The following is a 24,471-nucleotide window of genomic DNA, read 5'->3' as shown; positions in this document are numbered from 1 at the left end:
AGGTTCTTTCATCAGCGAGGATGAGGTTCAAAACCAAGGAGTGTGGGAGGAAGGGAAATGAGGCAGGAGGGGGAAGGGCCGGAGTTCAGACAGTGTAGAACGCAAGTCAGGCTCAGAACAAGGGCCAAATCCAGATTTGAGCTGGGAAGAAGGCAAAGGTGAAGGGTAGCGTACAGATGGTGTCGTCGTCCAGATGGAAGGAGGTTGGGATCCAAAGCAGGGTTCACATGGAGCTCGGGATGACAGTCCCTCAGGCTGGAGCTAGGCCAACCTCAGTGAGGACAGCGGGTTCAGATCAGAGGAAGGATAAGGATCAGAGGACCAAGAGGGAGATGAGATTTAAGGTCAGATTTCAAATCAGGTTGAGGGTCAAGGTCAAGGTCAAAAGAGTTAGGCTGATTTGGAGACAGTCAGAGTAGGGGTCTAGCCAGGGCTGGGCTGAGGATTGCGAGAGTCAGGATCCACAGTGAGGAGGACCAGGGAGGCCAGGGCAGGGGTCCTGGCTGGACAGGGGCCGTGTATGCACCTCGTACTCCTGCTTGAAGCCATAGCCCTCAGCTGTCTTCATCTGGTTGATGTGTTGCAGAAGGTCGGCCACCCGCACTGCAGGGTGCAGCTGCCCCGTGTGGTACGGGGAGCCCTTCCGGCCACACGGACGCCGTGGTGAGCCCCCCAGGAGGCTGCTGGCCTCGGTGACTCCAATGCTGCGCTGGTCTCCTGCGGTCAGAGGAAGGAGAGGGGTTCCTGCTATGCACAGGCCCCAGCCTCAGAGCCCCAGGTGGACTCAGGGGCAGGGAACATGGCCAATATGGAAGATGCCTGGATTGTTCCCTGGAACTAAAAGGCCTCGCTAGGCCCATCCTGTGTGATACTGGGCAAGTCCCTTCCCATCTGCATCTCAGGTCTCCCAGTTATGAAATAAGCAGGTCACATCAAGTGACCCCTGCCACTCTTCCCACATTCTCACATCACCCCACATGGCTTCACCATGAGGCCTGCAGGGGGAGTGCTCGGCAGAGCCCCTGACAGCTGCCCTCTTTCTCCCTCTCCACCAGGGAACAATCTGGAACACTGGCAACTCCCAGCAATTATCCCCATTCAAAGATAAGCAAATCAGAATGAGCTGCGGCTGCCTCCTGCGCAGATGAACGGAGACACCTGAATAAACGCGTTTTCGCGTTTCTCCTGCGCAAGCGTTTCCATTGTCAGCCGGTGTGGCATCCAGTCAGGGGGGCAGGGGTGAGAGGCTCCCGGGGCCCCACACCCCCAGCGCCCCTCCCCGGGCCACCTCCTCCTGGCTCTTTGGGTCAGCATCTCCAAGGACATCCCACCCTGGTTCAGGAGGTCAGGATCTGCAACCACTGCGCCTCCCTCCTCGGCACACTCCCTGGGCGCTCACCTCCCTCCTGTCCCTCCTGTCCCTCCTGTCCCAGGTAAGGCTCCAGGGCTCACTCAATCCTGCCCTCCACTTCTCACAGCTCTTTTGCAGGTCTGAGCTGGCAGGAGCTGTGAGGGACCCTGGAGGGATCTAGATGACGGAGCCTCCCTTCCCTGTGCCCTTGCACCTGGGGCCCCTTCGGCCCCCAAAGCCCCCGGTCCCTCCACCCCCCCTCCGCCCTTCCCCTCCTCCCCTACTCTTTGTGCTGGTGACTTACTCATCCTCAGGTCTCAGCCAAAATGATCCTCCGTGGGGGAGCCTCTCCACCACTAACTGGCAGGGTAAATGCAGGATCCCGAGGTCTGACCCCCTGATGACCTTAACTTCCCCAAACCCCATTCAGGTCAGGGAGGCAGCCCCCTCTGCTTGATCCCCCTTCCTGTGCCATGGTTTAAAAATGGCCTCCAGACAGAAAGTCAATGGGGGGGGACTCCCCTTATTTGTCTCTCTTCTCTCAAGAATCAGTCCTGAGCTACCTCAAGTTCCAGTGTCTGGAAACAATTGCTTCATATCTTTATCTGAATTTCTGGTTGCTTACAGCTAGAGGGCAGGTCAAGTACCCATGATACCATCATGGCCAGATGCCCCGACCCTTGATTTTATAGATTGAGAAACTGAGGTTCAAAGAGAAGAGACCGGCCTCATGTCATAGTTGCCAAAATGTATTCCAGAAAATACTAAAGAGGCAAGATGTTTAAGTGGTATTCCATTAAAAAGAAGATGAGAAGGAGGGCGAGGAAGGGTTCTGTATTTTAAATCAGTCTGTGCAATTCTGGTGTAAGCAAAAATAAATAGGTTTGTTTCCCTCTAAGACCTCTCAGGGCTTCCACATTTGTGCACATTTTAAGTCTCCGAGAGATGAATGGAAACAGCAGCGTTTCACAACCATCTCTCACCATGCAGGCCGCTTTTTGTTTGTTTCATGAAACACCCTCAGGGAAACAGTGTAATAACACCCTCAGGGAAACAGTGTAATGTGGAGATGGAGAGACGGGCTCTGGATTCAGACAGATCTCAGATCAAATCCCAGCTCTGCCTGTGACCTTGGGGACCCTTACTTAATCTCTCTGAACTTCCATTTTCATGTTTCAGATGAAGATAAAAAAATGCTACTACCCAATATATGATGATGTAAATATTAAATACGATGACGCGCATCAGGCACCCAGCCCGGCACCTGGCTCGCGATGGGCACTGCACATGGCAGCAGTTGGCACTACTGGTCATTTCCAGGAAAGGGAAAGAGCCCCGAAGTCCCAGCAAACAAGAGCAGCTGGCTGACTTGGTCCTTCTCTACATGAGGTCACTTGGTCCAGGGCCTGAACAGCAGCCTGAAAAGTGGATTCTAAGGAGCAGCCACAACAAACACAGAGGACAGTGTGCTGCTGATTTCCAGAAAGACTACTGCTGGCTCCGAGGACTCGGGGAATTCATGAGACAGAGCAGCCTCAGTGCTCCCCGGGGAAACCCAGCCAGAGGCTCCACAGAGCTCTTCAGGTGAGAAGGAGCAAACGTGGGTGGCAGGGATCAAGGAGTTCATGCCAGAGATCCTGAGGGGCTGGCATCCCCCACGAAGCCCCACAAGCAGGCCACCATCAGCTCACAACAACAGATGAGGACCAGCAAAAGATGCCACCTGGTTGACATCCTGATGGGAAGCCAGTGCCAAATATGCACAGTTTACAGCTGAGTCCAAGAACAACACTCAACATTCTGTAAATAAGACCACCAGAAAAGGAGGGAGCGTGGACCACGAGGTTTCCAGAAGGATCCTCCATTTCCTGGGCCCAGAGAAGCAGGCCTCTCTCTATTCTCCCAGCCCAGGAATTCTCCTGTGGGATTTAAGGCACACTCCTGACCCCACCCTTCGCCCCATCCCTCAAGGATGGGCTGGTCCACACCTGGCAGCCCCTGAGAGGGAGGAAGCGAGGGAGGAGGATGAGAACCTGCCCTATGAACCACCATAACCTCTGTACATGCAATGGGGAGGGCTGGGTTGGGAGGCCAGAGACCTATATTCTAATTCTGACTCAAATCCCTTGACCTCTCTTTTCTTGATCCAGAAAAGAGGATCCTCAGACCTTCCTTGGAGATGGGCCCTTTCCCTAATTCCCAACCCCCTCAGATGGAGGAGGTCCCCCGTTACACAATCTGACAGCATCCAGAAATTTTCCCCCACTGTTCGCAATTAGTAAATAACTGAGGAAACAGCCTGTAATCACAGCTAATCATTTCTAACACACCATTTATCCCCTAGGATCCACCCAGGACGGAGGCACTGTCTTCATCACCCTTGTGCAAATGAGGAAACTGAGGCCCAACAGGGTTATGCTACCTGCTCACCTAGTGGCAGCGCTTGGATTTGGAACCAGGCCCATCTGCCTCGGTGGCCCTGTCACCCACTCTGTCCTGCCTTTTCTGTTTCCCTCTCCCTGATAAGGGCCGTTTGTGCAGATGAAAGAAACTGGCACTTGTGTAGCAAAGCAGTTGGCAAGAACCCCTGGCACCCACTGGGGTCCACAGCTCCAGATGGGCACGGCCCAGAAGGGTTTGTGGGTTTTCACAGGACAGATTTCAGACACAATGGGGGCCCCTGCCCACCTGGCTTCTTCATGCCAGCCTGCTACCTCTTACCCAGGGTTGCCAAGTCTTCCGTTTGAACATCTGCATAGGAGGGTGTCGAAATCCACATGGTTTTCTAATCTGAGCCATAAATATCTGGCTTCCACTACTTGGGAAAGAAAAGAAGAAAGGGGAAGCTGGGCCAACCGGCAGAATGTAGATAAAGAGAGAAAAGGAACTCTCCTGGCCACACCAGTTCCCAGCCGTCACCCCTGGGCCTGCACTCCGCAGCATCCTGACCTGAGTGCCTCCCCAGCCCTCATCCATCAAATCCATCTCAGCCAAAATGCTCACCAGCCCACCTGTGCCTTCTAAAAACTCCTGACAGCTTCAATGGTCCCCACCCTCCTCAAGACAACCAACCCGGTCCTGGCCTCCTGGGGTCACTCTTGACTTCCAACTAGTCATTTCCCTGGGGAACAGAGTTTCCCACCCCTGTGATCTCTCGGCAGGACTAAGCAGCAAGACCTGTGTCCACACCACCCACACTTCCCAGCCCCCACCAAGCCCCTCATCATGCAGCACTCCTGCCCTGTCCTCCCCCTCTGTCGGTCCAAATCCTACCCATTCCCCAAGGCTCAGCAAGATGCGGCAGAAATAAGAGTTTGCAATTCAGGAAGATTTGCATTGAAATCCTCCTGGCTCTGCCACTTTCCCGCTGTGTGACCAAATCAAGTGACTTCCCCTCTCAGAGCCTGTTCCCTCATTTGTAAGATGCAGGGTTGGTAATAGCTAGAGATCAGGGTAACGCTGGGAGAATTTCAAGATGCTGACTACAAAGAGGACATGGTTAATGAATGTGCGTCCATGAATTTGAAAACTTAAATGAAATGGACAAATTCCCTGTCAAAGACAACATATCAAGTGACTTTAAAAAAATAAAAAATCTAAATAGCTATTTACTCATTTAAAATAAATTTGATTAGAATTTTAAAATCTTTCCATACAGAAAATAACAAAAAAAAATAGATTTTTTTAAATATTTATTTTTTAGTTATAGTTGGATACAATACTTTTACTTCATTTATTTATTTTTATGTGGTGCTGAGGATCGAACCCAGGGCCTTGCACATGCTAGGCGAGCACTCTACCTCTGAGCCACAACCCCAGCCTGAAGATTTTTTTTTTAAAAAGTGAATTCTACCAAATTTTCAAGGAGAAAATTATTCCATGATAAAGGAAAAAGAGAAGAGACCCCAATACATTTCTGGTATCAAAATCTTTAAATTTTAAATCCTTAAAATAAGACAAAGACTCCTGCTATCATCACTTCTATTCAGCATAGTGCTGGAGGTCAGAATCCTGATGCCGGAAATCAGACAGGGAAAGTAAAAATAGAAAAATTATAGGCCAACCCTACCAAGGAAGACAGCTTTAAAATGTTGAAAGATAAGTACATGCAATCCAACAATCTGAAAAAATTATACTACATCCAGATCGAGTTGAATTCATCTGAGGAAATTAAGGTAATTTTAACATTAGGAAAATCTAAAACTGTCACTTCATTAGCAGATGAAAGGAAAAAAATATCCCAATACCTGCAGGAGAAAACTTTTGGTAAGTTTAATGTCCACTTAAAATAAAACCTCTTAGCAAACAAAAAACCAAAGGGAGCTTTAACCTGATAAAACATTTCTAGTAAAAGCCTAGAGCAAAAACTTCATTCTCAGTGGTTCAAATGTCAGAAGTCTGCCTTTAAAATAAGACAAAGAAGCCGGGATGGAGGGTGGGGGCGCGCACGCCTGGATTCGATCCTCAGCACCACATAAAAAATGAATAAAATAAAGGCATTCTGTCCATCTGCAACTACAATTTTTTTTTTTTTAAGTTACAATAGGGCTGGGGATGTGGCTGAAGCGGTTAGCGCGCTCGCCTGGCATGTGCGGGGCGCTGGGTTCGACCCTCGGCACCATATAAAAATAAAATAAAGATGTTGTGTCCACCGAAAACTAAAAAATAAATAAATATTTAAAAATCCTCCCCCTCTCTCCCTCTCACTAAATAAATAAATAAATAAATAAATAAATAAATAAAACAAAGACTTAGCTACAACTTCTAGTCCATGTGATTTCGGCACAGGGATCACCAAATTGCCCAAAGAGGAAAAAGAGCTCAAACCACTCCCCGAACACACAGAAATGTGATCTACAAGGAGGGTGGCACTGTCAATCAGCAATGAAAGTAGAAACTGTAGGAACTGATGCAGGGCCAGGCATGGTGGCATGCTCCTGTAGACCCAGCTACTCAGGAAATGGAGGTGGGAAGATTGCTTGAGTGCCCAAGTTCAAGACTGGCCTGGGCAACAGAGCAAGACCCAAAGGATCTCAAAGGAAAAAGAAAGAAAGCAATGATGTCAGGACAGCCAATTATTCCCTTTGGAGGAAAGAAAATCCTTAATTCATCCCACACACACAAATCAATTCCAGATGGATAAAGATTTAAATGTGAAATGCAAAACATTAAAACTTTGAGGAAAAAAAGTTAAAAAAAAAAAAAAACAACTTCATGACATTGACTAGGGAAGAAATTATTTAAGAAAATAACAAAAAGTAAAAATCACAAAGAGAAAGGCTGACGAATTTGACTACATTAAAATAAAAACTCTCTGTTCATCCAAAGACACTATAAATAACCCAGAAAGATAAGAAACAAATTGGGAGAAGATATTTGCAATTCATATGTGACAAATGATTATTATCCTAAATATGTAAAGAACTGCTAAAAACCACTAAGAAAGCAACAAACAAAAACCAACAGAAAATTCGGTAAAAGATATGAACAGGCATTTCACGAAAGAGACCTGAATGGCCGATAATGACTTCAAAATATGTTCAACCTCATTAGTAATCAGAGAAATGCTAATTAGGATGACAGAGAATTACCATTTTATACAAACCAGTTTCTAGGAAAGCGAAGGAGGCTGGTAATTTTGGTCCCGCCCTGGAGCCACAAAGTCTTCGATGCTGCTCCCAGGAGTGGAAACAGGCAAAAACACTTTGGGATACAGCTCGGTACCATCATTAAGTTGGACAAGCACGGACTCCATAATCCAGCAGTTCTGCTTCTAGAACCACATATGCAGAGCTCCTCAAGGTTCACCTAAGAACATCCTCTGCAGCCTCGTTTGTGATAACAAGAAAACTAGAGCCAAGGATGGAAGAATGGAGAACCCAACTGTGACACAGCCGTATAATGGAAAAAGTATCCATCGGAGAAAAATAAAATGTACACATCTGAGAAACATGATGCTAGGCTGAAAGAGAGACTTCACTTTTATGAGCTTGAAAATGACTGACAATCCACAATGCATTTCAGGGTGACGCATGCACACACCTAGGTAAAACCACTCACAAAAGGCAAGAAAATTATACATGCAAATTTCAGGGCCATCATGTATGTCTAAGAGTGAGGCAGCTGGGGAGGAATCCCCGACTCCTGTTCTAATTCACCAGCAGGGTTCACTGGTATTTGTTGTATGATGATGATTTTGTGACTTTCATAGCATTATATATTTTCTTTTATACGAATCAATGCTAAACAGAGAACAAAAAAATGAAGCACAGAACAGTTAATTCACTGTACACTGAAGCCAGACCCAGCACTAAATGATTTACACACATTGACTCATTTAGTTTTCATATCTGCCCTGAAGGGAACTGTTCACCAGCAGAGACATCCCTATTTGCATTTCACACAGGAGAAAACACGGGTGCACCAGCGAGGTAAGCAACTTGCCCCAGGGCATACAACCAAAAAAGGGATCTAAGAGACCAGCCCAGGTCTGGGTGGATCCCTCTCAGCCACTGGATCCCCTCCTGTCACACAACAGGACTCAACAGAGGGTGAGGCTCCTCTGGTCCCCTCTGATCAGAGCAGCATCTCCTCTTGACAAGGTCCGTCACAGTGGACCTTACTGTGCCAGCAGAGCTCCTTGCACGTGCCTCCAGTCCACCGTGCAAACACACCCCCAGGGCCTTCTGGGAGTCCCCTGGCCAGTGCTGGTGGCCAGCAGGAATCAAAGCTAGGTGTGGTGAGGAGAGTTTCACAACTCATCTGAAGTGGGGTGGACACCATTCTGTTGGCTCAGGTGGGGAGTCCCACAGCCTGGGAAGGGGCTCAAGGGCCGGACACTCACCCCGGGGGCTGTAGCCAGGGGCGTCCATGAAGGACAGGCCCAGCCGCTCGTCCTCCTGCAGGGTGCTCTGGTCTGTGAAGCTCCGGTCCACAGCGCTCATCATGTGCGTCTTCTCCTGGCGGTAGTTGACGGTGGCCTTGGTCATGTTCACTGGCTTCCTGCAGATGGGGGTTGACGACAGGCACTCTATGGGGCTGGACAGCCCCAGAGCGGGGAGCGGAGGCCCAACAGTCAGGGAGACAAGGTCAGGAATGGGGCACCATCCTAGGCACATCTCTGGATGCACAGGGGGCTCTGCCTCCATCTTTCACTTTCCAGACCCAAAGAGCTGCTGTCCCCTAAGATAAAGGCGACTAGTGGTGGCTGGGACCTGTTCCTAACTCTGTTCACTCTCTCAAGAAATGGATATGAAGCTTCCTCTGGATCTATTATGGTGTAGCAGCAAAAGACATGGCACCCAAATGAGGAGGAAGGCTGGCCAGGTCCAGCCCCAGAGGCCATGCTCTCCTGAGGGACCTGCGCTGGGAGTGCCTTCCAGCAGGACAAGGCGTGGCTGAGCAGGAGCTCAGGAGTCTCCCTGCACGTGCAAACTCCAACTTGGCTCTTCGTACTCCCAGAAGCCCCTGGGACAGCCCCACCATGGCCCCCCCAGCGGGGTCCAGACCCCCCATCCACCAGTCCATCCCACTACTGACGGCAGCAGAGGGAAGAAGTGGGAGCAGCCCCTCCCTCAGCCCCAGGTTCATGGGTAGGGACCGCAGTCTGTGACTAGAGGGACTTGGAGCAAAGTGGGGGACGGGGGCGGGGGGGACAGGGGGACAGGGGACACAGCTCCATGGAGGAGGACAAAGAAACTGGCAATGAGGAAACAACTTAGGACCTCTGGAAGCTGAGAAGAGCCCACGGGGCCCAGCCACAGGGAAGGCTGGAGGGGAGAGTTCTGCCCGCCAGCTTGGCTACAGCATGCAGGATGTGACGCAGACCTGAGTAAGGACTTTCAAGTCATAAGTTCTCAGAGACACTGACCATCAATGGGGACAAGGAGGACCATGAATCCCTTCCGGGAAAGCAACCTCCAGCCAGCGTGTCCTGGACTCAAGAGCTGCCTGGCGCAGAGGTGGACAAGATGACCCACCTCCCCACACACCAGGCTCTGGGCATCACCCTTTCTTGACCCAGGGTTGGTGCCAAAGAGCCCTTTGGGGACAGGTGAGAAGGCTCTGTGGTTGTGATCTTGATCACCCTGACGAGGAAGAGTCTGAGGATGAGGGGGAGGGTGGGTGTGAAGGAAAAGAGCCAGGAGGGGGAGAGGGGACCGCAGAGGGAGGGACAGGCCGGACAGTAGCCAACACAGGAAGACAGACACAGACGGACAGCAGGCAGCTGGCCAAGCTGTTGAACAGTGGCCCCAACACGTGGACACAGCCTGGAGGCGTCTCCAGGGGAGCAGCACAGGGCTCCGTTCCCAGCCCAAGGCTCTTGGCCTATGGGGAAGAAGAGCCACAGAAACGAACCCCCAGACCCACAGGAGACAGAGCCAGGAGGGACCCGAACCCTCTGTTGGCCTCTGGCTGGTCTCAGATTAGGCAGATGGAATTTAACAGACACTTTCAGAAGTTCTGCATTTAGGTTCCAAGATTATCTGTGCACATCACAGGGAGGGGGAACCGCCTGCCAGCAGCCCTGTGACCCCCGAGCTGGAGGCTCAGTGAGATGCTGGGAGACAAGGTGAGCAGCAGGTCCAGGAGGAGGTCAGAGCCCAGCTCAGAGTGGAGATGACACCAAAGCTCAGAGAGGTGAGGTGACTTGCCCAGGGTGACCAACTGACTACACAACCCATGTGTGGGGACTGTGACTGGAGGAGGGAGATGCAATAGGAGACGGCAGCAGAGGGGCCGGGCCGTGAGGAGGGGAGGCCCTGGAGGGACTCAGGCCAGGTGCGCTACTTACGGGTAGTAGGAGTAGGCATAGCGGTCTCTCCTGGCAGCGTGCAAAGAGAACAGGGCACCAGGTCTGAGCCCTGGCAACCAGGCGGGCTGGGGCGATGCCCAGCGGCAGGGAGGCCCAGGGGCTTCCCGTGCAGGGCAGGGGCCAGCCAGGGACTGGACAGGTCCCAGGGCCTCTTTGTCCCAAGGGCTGGCCCAGCTGTGGACCAGGACCAGAGGCCTTTCCAGAACCTTCCCCAAGCTGCTGCTGGAGTGGGCGGTGGGCAAAGGGGGGGATGCACAGCTTCACGGCCATACATACAAATGTGCAAACACAGGGAGAACACACGCACACTTAAGCACACGCACATGCACACTTAAGTACACTCAGATCACACGTGTATACACTCAAAGAGACACACACACTGCACACACTCACAGGCATTCCTGTCAAACGCACACATGCAGACACACACAGGCACTCACACTGACACACTCACAGTCGCATGCTCACACACTCACACTCAGCGGCACCTTCACTCACCCAGGGCGGCCCCCGGCTCACCCCTGCAGGCCCAGGGCCCTGAGGGAGAGCCCTCTACACACAGCTCAGCCAGGAGGGACAGCTGGAGACAGGAGGGCAGGGGGCAGAGGATCCCTCAGGAGCACAGGGCACACCCAGGGCCCATCCTCTCCCACCCCGACTGCCCTGGGGTGGGGTCCCTTAAAGGAGCCAGGCCGCCCCCTCCTGGCCCCCAAGCCCAGCTTGGATCAGGAGCCCCAGGTCCTGCAGCTCACCCTGGTGAGAAGCCAGAGCAGGGCGGCTTCCCACTGCACAGAGCGGGTGCTGAGTCACGGGAGTCATGGCAGAGTCAGAGCAGACCCCACCTGGCCCAGGACTCTGACCTGGGAACCTAATCTATGCTCTCTCCCAAGGCCACATCAGGCCTTGGAGTGGGGTGGGTGACCTCCTCTGCTGTCAATCACATTCACAGCACAAGCTGATCTGGACACCCCATACCTCCAGAGCTGCTCTGCTACATAATGCCCCACAATGTAAACAGAGGAGCTCAGTGGCCCAAGGCCAGAGTAGAATCAGGGATTTGGTGTGTTATTGAGTGGCTTTTAGAGGAAACTGGTGGGGGGGGGGCTAAATGGGGATGTGTCAGGTACCAATTACAGAATTGTGCGTCTCCTAGTGAGGCCTGACAGCACCTCTGAGCAGCCCCCTCCTAGCCAAATGCTCTATTTGTGGGGGGCACGGAGCATTGGATACCACCACATACCCGACCCTCTTTCCTTTGAGGGTAGTTTCTTGGACCTCAAATAACACCTGTAACTGAACAGGCCTCTTCCACCCCCAGCCCTGCCCCCACTTAGAGTTGGGTCTCAGGCCCCCTGCTGGGGCAAACTGCAGGGACTTGCTGCTTGTGGGGTCCCCGATATGACGCCCTTCACATACCTGGTCAGGCCTGAGCTCAAATCAAACCTTGCCACTGAGCAGAGTGACGTGGGCAAATTGCTCTAATTAGGGTTTCTTCATCAGTAAAAAGGGAGTGAGACCTGCTTCCTTTATCAGGATCCAAGAAGGAAATGTTCTCTGATGTACCCTGAATGCCAGAACAGTGTCTGGCACATAATAGGTGCTCAATAATTGACAAGCTAATGGATGGTGTGTGTAAAGCTCCTGGCACACAGTAATTACTCATTAAATAATAAATTTAAAATATATTGTCTCATCAAGCTGTGCAGAGACTAGGAAGATAAAAATCAGAGCTTACGGCCCTGGATAGGCCACCCCCCACCCCACCCGACTCTGCTGGCATACCCTGCTCCCTCCTGCTGGTGCCTGGCCTCAGGCAAGGTGGCCCTAGCCAGCTCTCCACCATCTCCCAGGATCCTACTTATCTGCTCCTGGCAGCCCAGAGATCCAGCGCCAACTCGCCCATGTGTGCCCAGCCTGGCAGCAACAGGGACTTCGGAAGCCAGAGCCCAGGTGGGGAGAGAGAACGCAGGCTCTGCCTTTGGTTCCCTGGGTGACCTTGGGCTGGTCTACCCACTGGGGCCCCACATCCCTGTTTCTACTGAGGTGCTTGGACCCCAGTGTTCTAGGGTCACTCGTGGGGAATGAGGCAGGGTGGAGCTAGCAAGCAGAGGGGTCTCAGGAGTCCCCACCTGCCTCCAACCAGAGCTGCTACTCAGCCTTCATCTGCTCTCTGTACTGGGCTCCCAGCACACAAAGGGTTGGGGAGTTTTGTTTGTTTGGGGGGGGTTGTTTGTTGTTGTGCATGCATGTTATAAAAAATTCAAAACCACTCGATTAGACGGCCTTAAATTACCCAGCAGCTCTTGTTCTGGAGTTCTGAGCCACTAGAATTCTAACTTCTGAGATTCTTAGAATCCCCAATCCTAGATTTCTGAGATTCTAAGTTCTAGATTTTAAGATGTACCAGGACTCAGGTGGCCCTCTGCAAAATGCCCTAAGAAACACATCCTACCCAAACCGGTAGGATGGGAGATCGTGGGGTTCACTCTGAGCCATGGGCCCAGAAAAACTCAGGGATCCATAGCAGCAGGGACCAGGGCAGGTGGGGTACTGAGGAAAGCCATGGCTCAAAGCCCTGGTTTGAAAGGGAGGGGACATGACACCCATGCTCAGGGTCAACTTCACAACAAAATGGTCAAGGCAGATGAGTTGGCTAACGGTCTGCCGGGGGCTGAGGATTCAAAGTCAGGTCACCTCCACACCCTTCCTATTGGCACAGCTCCCAGAGGCACAAGAAGGCAGTGCTGTCTTCCAACACAGCTCCTTGGCACTAAGCACTGAGTGGCCTTCCCTAGATAGTGGCACCTGGCACCAGCCAGACCTGCACTCCAGCCATGCTGTACCGGGGCAGCTCCATTTACCAAGTGTCAGGCTTCCTACTATCCCGCTTGAGTCCATCTACAGGCCCGATGTCCAGGCTGACCTCCACAGACACCCAGACACAGCTCCTCTGCACCAACCAGGCCTTCGAGAGACACAAGCCACTGGTGGGCCAGGGTGCTGGCCTCACTCACCCCTTGCGGATGATGACAATGATGGCCCCCAGGAGGAGGATGAGGACAGCAAGTCCCCCTGCACAGATGCCCAGGATGAGGCCCATCTCCTCCGACCTCTGCGACACCTCCAGGGGCCGCTTACTTTCCTTGCAGGCAGCTGAGAACAAAGCAGGACAAAGGGTCAGAGGGGAGCTGGGACCACCAGGCCCTGCCTGCAGGGATCTGAGCCCCAGGGAACAGACCAGGCTGCACAAACACACACCCACAGCCCACAGCCCCTCCTGCCTCAAGGTCAGATCTGTCTCCTGGACGTTTCTGGGGCCTTCTACATTCATCAAGTCTTCACCTATCCTGCCCCCTGTCAGCAATAGCTGCCCCTCTCCGCTTCCTCAAATCCTGCCCAACTTTCAGCAGACGATGGAGAACACCTGGGCCTTCAGACCCAGGGCAAACAGCCCTCCTGCAAGGTGATGAAGGGGAAAAAGCCATGTACCTATGGTGCGGTTAGGGCATCTCAGGATGGTAACCAACCACATTCCATGTCTAGAAGAGGTTCAGCCTCTACCCTGCAGGTCCCCCACGGTCCTACCTCTCCCCACTGGATAAGAGGCTTATACAGAACCCAGAATCAGTGCCGAGCAAAACGGCTCCCTCTCCCCAGGTCTGTCCCAGGCCCCTTTCAGGGCCCCTTCTGCAACCTTAGGGAGGGGTAGGAAGTTGGACCCTGCCTGCTGCCCACCCTTGAAGGATTCCTTGAGAAAGGAAGTCCTTCCTAACCTCAGAACCACTGTTGCTGCCCTGCTGTGGTCCCAAAGCCCTTGGGTGGCCAGGACCCCCTCCCCAAAGCCACAGGTAAGAAACCCTCCACTGCAGGCCTCAACAACCCAGAGGGACTCACCTTTCCTGGCGATTCGGATGCAGTTCAGCCGGGTTTCCTGGAAGCACAGATGGGGAAGGACCTCAACACCACAGAAAACAGGTCTCACCCTCCCAGGACAGGAACCTCACAGAGTCTTAGGCCTAATCAGGGTGCCCTCTAGTATGAAAACTAAGGATACTCTTGCCCAGCAGGATGGGAGGCGTGGCCCAGGGGGAGGGGCCTGCAAATAGGGCAGTGCCTTAAGAAAATCAGATGAGACAGCATGGGAAGGGGTGGGGCCTGAGGAGTGGGGGTGGGGCCTGAGGAATGGGGTGGGGCCTGAGGAATGGGGGGTGGGGCCTCCAGAATGGGGGTGGGCCCATGTCCACAGGCCTGGCAGGAAAGGAGCCACCAAGGAAGGAATAATCTGAGGAGGGAGGAACCTAGAGAATAGGGCGGGGTCTCAGAGAGAAGGCGGGGCCTGGTGAGGAGGCCAGACCTAGACCTCAATATGTGAAAGCAGGAACCTAAGATGATGATCTCTGGGTAACAGAGGCACCTGAGGCAGAAGGAAAGGCCTCAGGAAGGGACAAGGACTAGGCCAGAAGGTAAGGAATCAAGGGAAGAAGGCCGGGCTATAGGAAGGGGCAGGGTCTGGGTCTGGGTCTCAGACCTCTGTGGAAGGGCCACTCCAGGGTGTCCCCAGCCTTCCACCCAGCACCCCACCCTCCTTCACCTCTGCCATGATGAGTCCCTCACCCCTTTCAGGTGGCTTGCTGCCTGGAAGTAGATGAGGTAGGCCTTCCTGGGCTCAAGTGGTGGATTCCAAAAACCACGGTAGGTCTGGTTGTCACCCACGGTGAAGGGCATGGCCTCAGGCAGACTGCTAGCCGCCAGTTCGGCCCCAAAGTAGTGCATTAGGCCACGAGCCAGCGCTGCCTCGAAGGTCAGAGGCACTGGGAAGCAGTCCTGGCCACCTGGCTCCCGCCGCAGCCGCCGCGGCCGATCCTCCTCCACAATTACCTGGTACACGCTGGACAGCGAGGGGACAGCGCAAGTGATCGCAGCAGGACAGAGGACCAGGAGAGCTGTCTGGTGGCTGAGTGTGTGAGCTTTGGGGTCAGCCCTACTTGAGGACTAATCTTAACTCTGCTCCTTCCTAGCTGGGCCAGTCACTTAACCTCCCTGGGCCTCAGTGTCCTCCTCTGTAAAATGGGAATAGTCCAGGATATGGATACAAAGAGCAGACACATGTCAGAAGCAGCCCGTGCATGCCAGCTGTCATTCCTACTGGTAAGCAGGACTGAGAGAATCGTGGTCCTGCTCAACTGAACCAAGCCTAGGGCCTACCCTGCCACAGTGAGTCCTCCTATGTGGGACATGGGACCTGGGAAACCAAAGCTACCAATGGCTCCCTTCTGGGCCTCAGTCAATTATGAACAGGGTTAGAAAAATTTCATTCATTCATTCAGAAAGTTTTTATTGCATTTAAACAAGGGGCCCTACGCTGGGTACAGGGGATCTGAGCTCCCTGGAGCTGACCTCTACTGGGAAGTGATGGTCACTAGGCAAACGAGGACACCCCTGTATGCCCTCTCACATACCCTCTCAACCCTAAGGCAGCCCCTCTGCAAATCAGAGCCCCACTGTTCCCAGTTCCTGCACACTGGCCCTGACTAGTGCTCCCTGCTCCGACGTCTGAGCTTCTGTTTTATCTCTTTACCGAATAGGCTTTTGCTGTGAGCTCCTCCAAATCCTCTGTGGAAAGTAAATACATGAATGCTGACAAATTTAAATACTTCCCATGACAGCCTCAGTCATGTCTCACCGTGTGACATCCCCTACTCACAGCCTCTGCTCTGGAAAGCAGAAAGGCCTTTTCCTGGATCTCCAGTTGTTACTTTTGAGCTTTTAAGTTGCAGGAATCATCCCAGAGTATTGGTCACCAGCCCACTGCCTGTCACTAACCCATTACAAACACCAGTCTAAGCCCCTCTCAGCCTCTGCTTCCCCAAACTGAGGTCAGGCCTCAGTCCCACCAGGAATGACAATTAACACTAGTCATACAAAGACAATCCTAATTGGCAGTGGCCCCCATGGTGCAATAAGAGAGGCTCAGGGAGGTAAGAGGACAGGCCCAGGGTCGTTCAGCATCCTGTCTCCCTCCTCCTACAAAGTCCCACCTCCAAAGGCCCCATGCAGCCTTGTCACAGTCCCTGCAGGACTCCAACCAGTTCAGCTCACAAAATCCCACAAGGGGACAAGAAAAGGAGAAGCGTGTCCCAGCTCCTTCCTCATTTGGCTGCACAAGGGTCCCAAGGCCCCAGCTAACAGCAAAATGCCCTGCAGAGCCCCGATTTCTTCCTGAGCCTCTCCTGAGGGTCTCAGAATCTTCCCAGGACAGGATTTGCAGCAGAGCAGGTGAGGAGGACAGGAGGAAGAAGCAGGAAAGAGGCAAGGGACTTCCTGGGGCACCTGGGCAGCCCACTCCCTCGCTGGAGGCGACGAGGACACTCACACCCCCACCACTGAAGGTTGTCACCCTCTCCCAGTGCATGCGCCTTTGAGGAGGAAAAGGGTCCACCAGAGGGGAAGGTGAGGAGGAGGGTGATGTCCATAAGAGACAAGATTTGCAGACAGAGCCGCCGTCTAAATCCTAGCCCGTATGGCCATGCAGCCTTGGGGGCAGGTAAAACACACTCCAGAGTTGCAAGAGGACAAACTGACTTCATGCATGTAAAGTCCCTCGCACGGTATCTGGCTGATAGTATCTGGCTGAAAACCCTCATGCACACTCACCGCCATGCCACACATCACACGCGCACACACCCAGGCTCACCCCACTCTCACACACCCCATCTCCACTCCAGAACCTTCCCCCACCATGGCCTCAGCAGCCCAGCTTCTTCTGTGGAGAAAGATACAGAGAAGCCGAGCACGCAGCCACCCCAGAGAGGCAACCCTCTGTGGCCAGCTGCACTTGTCTTCCAGAAAGCCACTCTTGTGTCTCCAGGAACGGAGCTAGACTACATGAGGCCTGCAGTTTCCCCTCTCCAGGGTATCTGAAGAAGCCCCCTGCAGAGGCCTGGGCAGGTCCCTCTGCAAGCTGGACAGTGTCCAGAGAACTCCTGACAGTTACCCTCAGAGACCCATGACTCAGGGGAGAGAGCACAGGCGTTCCACCTGCCTGGAACACAGAACATCCTCCTCCACTTTGAGGCCCAAGTTGGAAGACTGAGGGCGAACGAGGGAGCTGGCCTGGGTGGGGGCTGTGGGTCGGAGCAAGGGGCTCTTCCCTGTGGCCCTGACCTCCCGCCTCTCCACGAGGGCTGTCCCACCTGATAGGCGCACCACGGCCCTGTGCAGGCCTCAGGAGCACGGTGATGGTGTTCTCCGACTCGCCCAGGGGTGCCGGCATGTCAGCATAGTCAAAGCTGGGAGCTGGGGAGGGGGACAGGGACACAGGGACACAAGCATGGAGCCTGGCCACTGGATCAGGAAGGCCACCCCTCAGCCCCCTGACCCCTGCCCTCAGAGCTCTTCCCCTGATGTCTTGACCTCCTTGGCTTCGCTGGCCCCTGACCCTGAGCACTAACCCAACCTCAACCCTCTGAATCCACCAATGGTCTCCTGCCTCTTCGGGTTTAGTCCTCCCTGACCCTGACATCAACCCTGGAAGGCACATTTATCTCAGCAGGGGTCCTCTGGAAGCACCCTCAGGCCACCCCATCCCACCTCTGCTCACAGAAGGCTGGCATTCTGGGCCACCTCCTCGGGCCAGGCTGGGCTGCGGGGCTCACCCGAGATGTTGGTGGTGATCTCAGTGAGCGCTGCCTGGCCAAAGCCTTTGCCCGTGCGAGCCCTCACGGAGAACAGGTAGGTGGTGCCTGGGTGCAGGTTCGAGAAGACGTGGTAGGTCTCATTGCGGAGCTTGGAGATGGTACGCCGGGGGCCCGGCACGTTCACTGCAGGGTCTGAGGACTCGATGCTCTGGTAGCTGATCTGGGGGCAGGGCAGGCAGGCAGGCCAGCATGGGACAGGGACCCATGTTGCCAATTCCCACCTACCAAGCTCCCGAGGAGCCGGCTGGGCTAGGGGGACTGGGGGTTCCCCTCAGGCCAGGTTTCTGGGTACCTTGCCTCTCATTCATGTCCCCAGACCCCCCTAACAAGGAACCCACAGGGCATAGCCTCTGACCACGGGGCCTCCATTCACCTCATACTGAGTGATGAGGCCGTTGGGTTCCTGGGGCTCCTCCCACTTGAGGAAGATCATGTCCTCCAGTGGCGTGAAGGTCAGGGACTCAGCCGCAATCCCACCAGGCACTGTGAGGGGGAAAAGGCAGAGGAAAGTGGGTCTGGGCTCCAAATACATGGATGCACATTCCAACCTCACCACTCCCCTGCTCGTCCACTTGAACTCCTCTTCCCCTCGTGAAGCCTTGTTTTCCTCATCCATGAAATGGGGATGACGAAACCCCCTCCCTAACCAGGCCTAAATAACATGATATACATAAAGCCTGAAGGGGAATATCAACCTCCTGTGACTTGACTCATTCCTGAGCTCTCCAAAGGGGCAGCTGGTATTTTCACTGCTGTGCAGGTCACGGTGCCCCCAGAGGAATGTGTGACAGCTCCTATTTGGCTCCAGCTGGGAAGTTGTCAGAAAATATAGATATTTGCCAGAAAAATGAAAACAACAATTGCACTCGGGTATCAGGAGTATGGGTTGGAAGTGTTTTCTCATCTAAAACTGTCTAATTACATTCACAATATGTTCAATGCAAAAAAAAAAAAAAAAAAAGTCTAACTGAACATAAAGAAAATTAACAACACCTACAACTGCATCACCCAAGCATAAATACTGTTAAGAGTTGAGCATAAACACTTCCGGGCATGGTCTGATTCTGTTTGGGTTTTTGTTTTAATGTGTACTCCTAACAGCAAGCAGAGGGATTTCACTCAGGAAGAAGACAGCTTCAGACTGGAAAAACACCTTGACAAAGCATTATGGGGAAGCTGAAGTCCTCAGGCAGAGAAAGCGGAAGCGGAGATGACAGTCAACATAATCTAAGCTGCTCTGTGGGAAAACAAATAGCTCAGGAGACCACTGTCTGTCCATCAAGATGGCAAAATGAAAAAAAAAAAAAAAAGACGATTTCTAGTGTTGATGAGGACACAGAGCAACCAAAATGTTCACACCTGGCAGCAGAGTGTGCGCTGGTCCCACCACTTTGGGAAACCGTCTGGCAAGATCTACTAAAGAGAAACATATGTCCTGTTACCTAGCTGTTCCACTCCAAGGAGTAAACCCATCAGAAATGTGTATATCCACCAAGAGAAAATGTTTTCAAACTATAAGCATTCTTCAAAATAGACAAAAATCGGAAGCAACCCAAACACTCAACAACAGTAAACAGGATTTTTTTTTCATTCGGTATATTTATCCCCATAATGAGCTATTCAGCAGTGAGAACTGAACTCCCCAGGACGGCACGTACGATGTGGCTGAGTCTCTCAAGCATGAAGTTGAGAGAAAGAAGTTGAGTAGATAAAGAATGCTCTCTGCTTCCATTCGATAAAGTCCCAACCAAGAAAATCAATCTGCTGTTACAGGTAGGCATAATGATTACCCTTGGGAGGTAGTGACCAGGAGAAAGCAAAAAAGGAGCTTCCTGGGGCACTGGCAATGTCATTTCCTGGTCTGGGCATGGGTTTCTTCAAGTGACAATTCATTGGCTGACCATTTAAGATACTTTCTGTAAACTGGGCACTGTGGTGCACACCCATAATCTCAGCGGCTCAGGAGACTGAGGTAGGAAGATCACAAGTTCAAGGTCAGTCTTAGCAACTTAGTGAGGCCCCATGAAACTCCCTGGGTTCAATCCTCAAGACATCCCCAAAATACAATTTCTGTAAATATTTTATTAATACTTTGAGGAAAAGTAAAAATAATAATAATAATAATAACAACAACAACAACAACAACCATTATAGGAGTGGGGAGAGGACTAAAAAAAAGATCAAGTGGCCCAAGTGAGGCCAGCGAGGGTGAGGCAGCCATAACAAACCCGGGAATGGGGGATGCAGAGGTCAACAGACTTTGGAAAGGGGGTGGTCTGACATTCAGCTTGAGGTTGCTTGCAACGTCTCAGAATCATCACAGCCGGTCCTCATTACCCCTGGAAGATGCTCAGCACAGGGCACACACACTGCCTTGGGTGATGGAGTTTTGTGGAAAGCAAACCAGGGGTTGCCTTTGTGTCTGGGCCAGTGCTGTGCAGAAGAGAAAACTGCACGCGTAGGGCAGCAAGAAAATCCACCACCAGGGAGCTTAGGGGCACCTGGGGTTTGCAGGAATCTAAAGGGAAGGCTTTGAACCTGTCCTGGTATGAGAGTTGCAGGGGTTGAGAAGGACAACTCTCAGGGGTGGGGGTGGGGCTCAGTGCACACTTAGCATGAGCAAGGCCCTGGGTTTGATCCCCAGCATTTAAAATAAATAAATAAATAATGACAACTTGGAAACCAGAAGGCCAGGTTTGAAACCAGCTCTGCTGCCTACAAACTAGCTATGTGACCTCATCTGTAAAGTGAGGACAGTAGCCTATCACATAGGTTGTCATGGCGATTATATAGCCATTAATAGATGAAAAACATTCAGCATAGTGTCTGATGTACAGTAAGTGCTCAGTAAAGATGAGTCTGGCAGATTTAGCACACTGCCCCCAAAATGATGGAAAGCAATTTTTTTTTTCAGGCACACATGGGTCATTTACCAAAATTCAACCACATGCTGGGACCATAAAGTAAGAATCGAATTTCAAAAGGCTAAATTTAGAGTATGTACTCTGACCACAGTGGGATTAAGCTGGAAATCAATAACAAAAAGATAATTAGAAGTCCTAATTGCTTAAAAATTAAGCAACATAATTCTAAATAACTCTTGAGTCAGAGAAGAAATTATAAAAAATTAGAAAATATTTTGAACTGAATGATAATGAAGATGAGACATATCAAAACTAATGAAAGCTAGGGATATAACTCTGTGATTTGCTTAGCATCTGAGAGGCCTTGGTTCCCAGCATTACCAAAAAAAAGACCTGGGGTTGGAGTTGTGGCTTAGAGTGCTTGCCTAGCATGTGTGAGGCACAGGGTTCAATCCTCAGCGCCCCATAAAAATAAATAAAGGTATTGTGTCCATTTACAACTAAAAACAAACAAAAAAAATCCTCATGGGATGCACATAAACAAGGGATTAAAAGGAAATGTATGGCTTTAAGTGCATATTAGAAATGGAGGCTCAGAACTATTGATCTAAGACATCTTCCATCCCCAAAAGCTAAAAAAAAAAAAAAAAAAAAAAAAACAGCAAATCAAATCCAAAGAAAATATTTTTTAAAAAAGAAAGAATACAAAATGAAATATTGCCAAGCCCAGAAGTGCATGAGCACAATCCCAGCTACTCCAAAGGATGAGGCAGGAGGATCACAAGCTCAAGGCCAGCCTCAGCAACTTAGCAAGACTCTGCCTCAAAATAAAACATTTTCAAAGGGCAGGGTATTAGCTCAGAGGTAGAGCATCCCTGGGTTCAATTCCATGGGGGGAAAAAAATCAACTAAGCCAAAGTTGGCTCTTTGAAAAAATTAACAAAATTTATATATCCCAAGCAAGAGTAAATAAGAAAAAAAAGACAGAAAATACAAATTATCTGTATCAGAAAAGAAAAAGGGGCTATCAGTACAGATTACAGATTATATAGGTATTAAATAAAGGAGAATTTATAAGCAAATGTTTTAGGTCAAGACATTTCACAATTTAGGTGAAAGGAGCAAAGTTCTTGAAAAATCACAGTATACAAAGAAAATCTGAATATTCCAGTATCTATTTTCAAATTAAAACTATTATTTAAAGCCTTGCCACAAAGAAAACTCTAGTCCCAAATCCCTTCCCTACTAAACTCTTCCAAATGCTTAAGAATGAACCCACAGTCCTCCAGAGAATAACTATTAGCTCTCATTGCTTTGTGGTATACAGCTGTTTCATCCTAAGCAAAAAATTCTGTATAATAAACTTGAGTCTCAGACACAGGATGTGGGGGAGGAACTCGGGGGCCCTAGGAATCACGGCTGGCGCCCTTACCATCCTCGTCAGTCTGAAAGGTGACCTCCTTGCCCTCCTTGCGCCCCTCGGGGTTAGTGAGGACCAGGCGCACGTGGACGTCCCGGTAGGGCAGCAGGTTCTTGATGGTGTAGCGGTTGACGCCCCGCTCCATCTTGACACACTCGCGGACGGTCTGGTTGTGGCTGCTGCCCAGGGTGTAGTAATAGCACAGGGACACGGTGTAGGTGTGGCAGCGTGTCACGTTGTAGCCCAGCGGTTCCCACTGCAGGGTCAGCTGGCGAGCCAAGATCTCAGCGAAAGCCAGGCCTTTGGGTGCCCGCATGGGCTCTGCGAGAAAGGAGAGGAAATGGGAAGGGAGGATGAGGGACAAGGACAAAGAGCACCAATCAGCTGACAGAATCTATCCCTCCTTTGTCCCCAAGAGCTCAAGGGACCCCCTAGAACTGAACATGGTGTAACAGGGTGTGCTCTGGAATCAGGAATCCCGACTATGCTGTGTGCAGCTGGCAACCTCTGCCTTGGTCACTTTACCTCTCTGAGCCTCAGTTCCTGAACTGCAAAATAAGAAAATAATAGACCTTGCTGCACAGGATCATTGTTACGTTTAAGGTAAGGCATGCATGACAATGGCTAGCACAATACTCCTTCAAAAATATTAGCTGTGATTTTTTTAATAGCACAGTTCACCTTCTAATTCCGTATCATTCTAGACTACACCCTGGGCCAGTCTAAATCAATGTGTAGGGCAATGTTTTCCTTAACTTGATCTCTCCAAAGTTATTGTGAAACAGTTTACAGCCATGTGTATGATACAGTAGCATGTAGAACCAGGAGGGTGGTGAAAATGAGAGCCAAAGAGTTAAATGAGCCAGAACAAGATTGGGAAACAGACAGAAATGCATGCTGTTACATGCTAGGTAGACTCTAAAGATAAGGTTCAAGTTCAATGGTGAGTTCAAAGGGAAACACAATCGGCTCTGTAATAATAATGGCAGTAAACATTTGGGGGGCTTTGAATGTGGCAGACATTTCTCTAGAGGCTTTAAAATGCTTTATCTCTAATCCTTGCTGTAGTCCAGTGAGCTTTTAGCCCTGTCACACAGCTGTGGGAACACAGGCACAGAGAGTAAATGAGCTGCCCATTCACACAGGCAGTAAGTGATGAAGCTGGGATCCCATGCTGGACAGGATGGCTCTAGAATCATGCTCTCACCTACAGCTGTCCCCACCCTCCAGGTGGAATTCACTGTCAAGGAACCAGTCACAGCCATGTCTCAGAACACAGACAGAAAGAGGAGGCGGCGGTACTACACAGTCTCCAGGTGACTCTCCATTTTATAAAGAAGGAAACCTCAGGCTTCCAAAGTGAAGCAGGAGGAGCCCGAGACTCTGCCCAGATACATGATCTTAAGCAAACCTCCGGCCTCTGTTCCCACATCTGTGAGAGGAGGGAAGAAGCCACAGTGGCCTTCTAATGACCCTTTCTCTCTTGCACCCTGTTTCTGTGACACGCAGCTTCCTCACCCATGAGTCCTCTGAGCACCTGCAGTGTGTCCCCAGTTAGGGTATTCAGGATCCCTTCATGAATGGATGGCTAAGTCCTGCTACTTAGCCCTTAAGGAGATTAACTAAGACCCTAGGGTCATTTTTCCTACCATTAGTTTGCTCAGAATGCCCCCTCATCAAGACGACACAGGGGAGCAACAGGGGAGCACACAGGTGACAGTTTGGGAAGCACATAACCAGCACAACACTGTTTCCCTTTCTACCCAGGAGCCTTCCCTTTCTTCCCTGGGCTCCAGGAAAGTCACATATCTGGCCATCAGAGAGAGATGTCAGCCCCTGACCTCTTACCTAGTACCCTCCTCCCACAGCAAGGTAAATTCTGTCGCCCTGGACATGAAGCGGCTAGTCCCTGCTGCTCACCGCGATCTGAGGGCCGCTGGCTGCACACACTTGCCATAGATAGATAGATAGACAGACAGACAGACCTGAGAATTGAACCCAGTGCCTCACACGTGCCAGGCAAGTGCACTATCGCTGAGCCCCGGCCCCGGCCCCAGCCTGCCATGTGTAGTTTTATCTCCCATTCCTGTCCCAGGAGATTTCCCTGTTTGGGGTTTTATGAGTTCTGTTTTCATGTGGTAGTGGGGGGCAGACTTTGTGAACACTTATCATCTTGCTCCTAAGTCCTGCTTGACTCTGACTCTCTGGCAATGGTCCAGGCTGGCCCAGGTGCTCGGCCCCAGGGTGTCCATGGAGGCCAAGTAACTGCTGCTTGCTTGGTTTGCACGAGTGGGAGTGGGCCTCGGGCCCCTGCAGCTGGGCCG

General features: G+C 51.4%; 1 protein-coding gene across 3 annotated transcripts in view; it reads right to left on the bottom strand.

The window, feature by feature from the left end:
• The window catches only part of Ptpru (protein tyrosine phosphatase receptor type U), a 71,513-nt gene that overhangs the window by 19,937 nt on the left and 27,105 nt on the right, over positions 1 to 24,471 (bottom strand). For all 3 annotated transcript variants that reach the window (XM_071617557.1, XM_027937345.2, XM_071617558.1), the window contains exons 8-16: positions 22,160 to 22,468; positions 18,237 to 18,346; positions 17,822 to 18,023; positions 17,360 to 17,462; positions 14,781 to 15,054; positions 14,061 to 14,097; positions 13,181 to 13,319; positions 8,196 to 8,353; positions 527 to 717 (exon numbers count right to left, since the gene is read on the bottom strand). In XM_071617557.1, the coding sequence (XP_071473658.1) occupies positions 527 to 717; positions 8,196 to 8,353; positions 13,181 to 13,319; positions 14,061 to 14,097; positions 14,781 to 15,054; positions 17,360 to 17,462; positions 17,822 to 18,023; positions 18,237 to 18,346; positions 22,160 to 22,468 (1,523 nt within the window). The remainder of the gene's footprint in view (positions 1 to 526; positions 718 to 8,195; positions 8,354 to 13,180; positions 13,320 to 14,060; positions 14,098 to 14,780; positions 15,055 to 17,359; positions 17,463 to 17,821; positions 18,024 to 18,236; positions 18,347 to 22,159; positions 22,469 to 24,471) is intronic.

The sequence above is a fragment of the Marmota flaviventris genome, chromosome 10 (genome assembly GCF_047511675.1).
Source record: "Marmota flaviventris isolate mMarFla1 chromosome 10, mMarFla1.hap1, whole genome shotgun sequence".
Classification (NCBI taxonomy): domain Eukaryota; kingdom Metazoa; phylum Chordata; class Mammalia; order Rodentia; family Sciuridae; genus Marmota; species Marmota flaviventris.
This window is presented reverse-complemented; position numbering and strand designations above follow the sequence as displayed.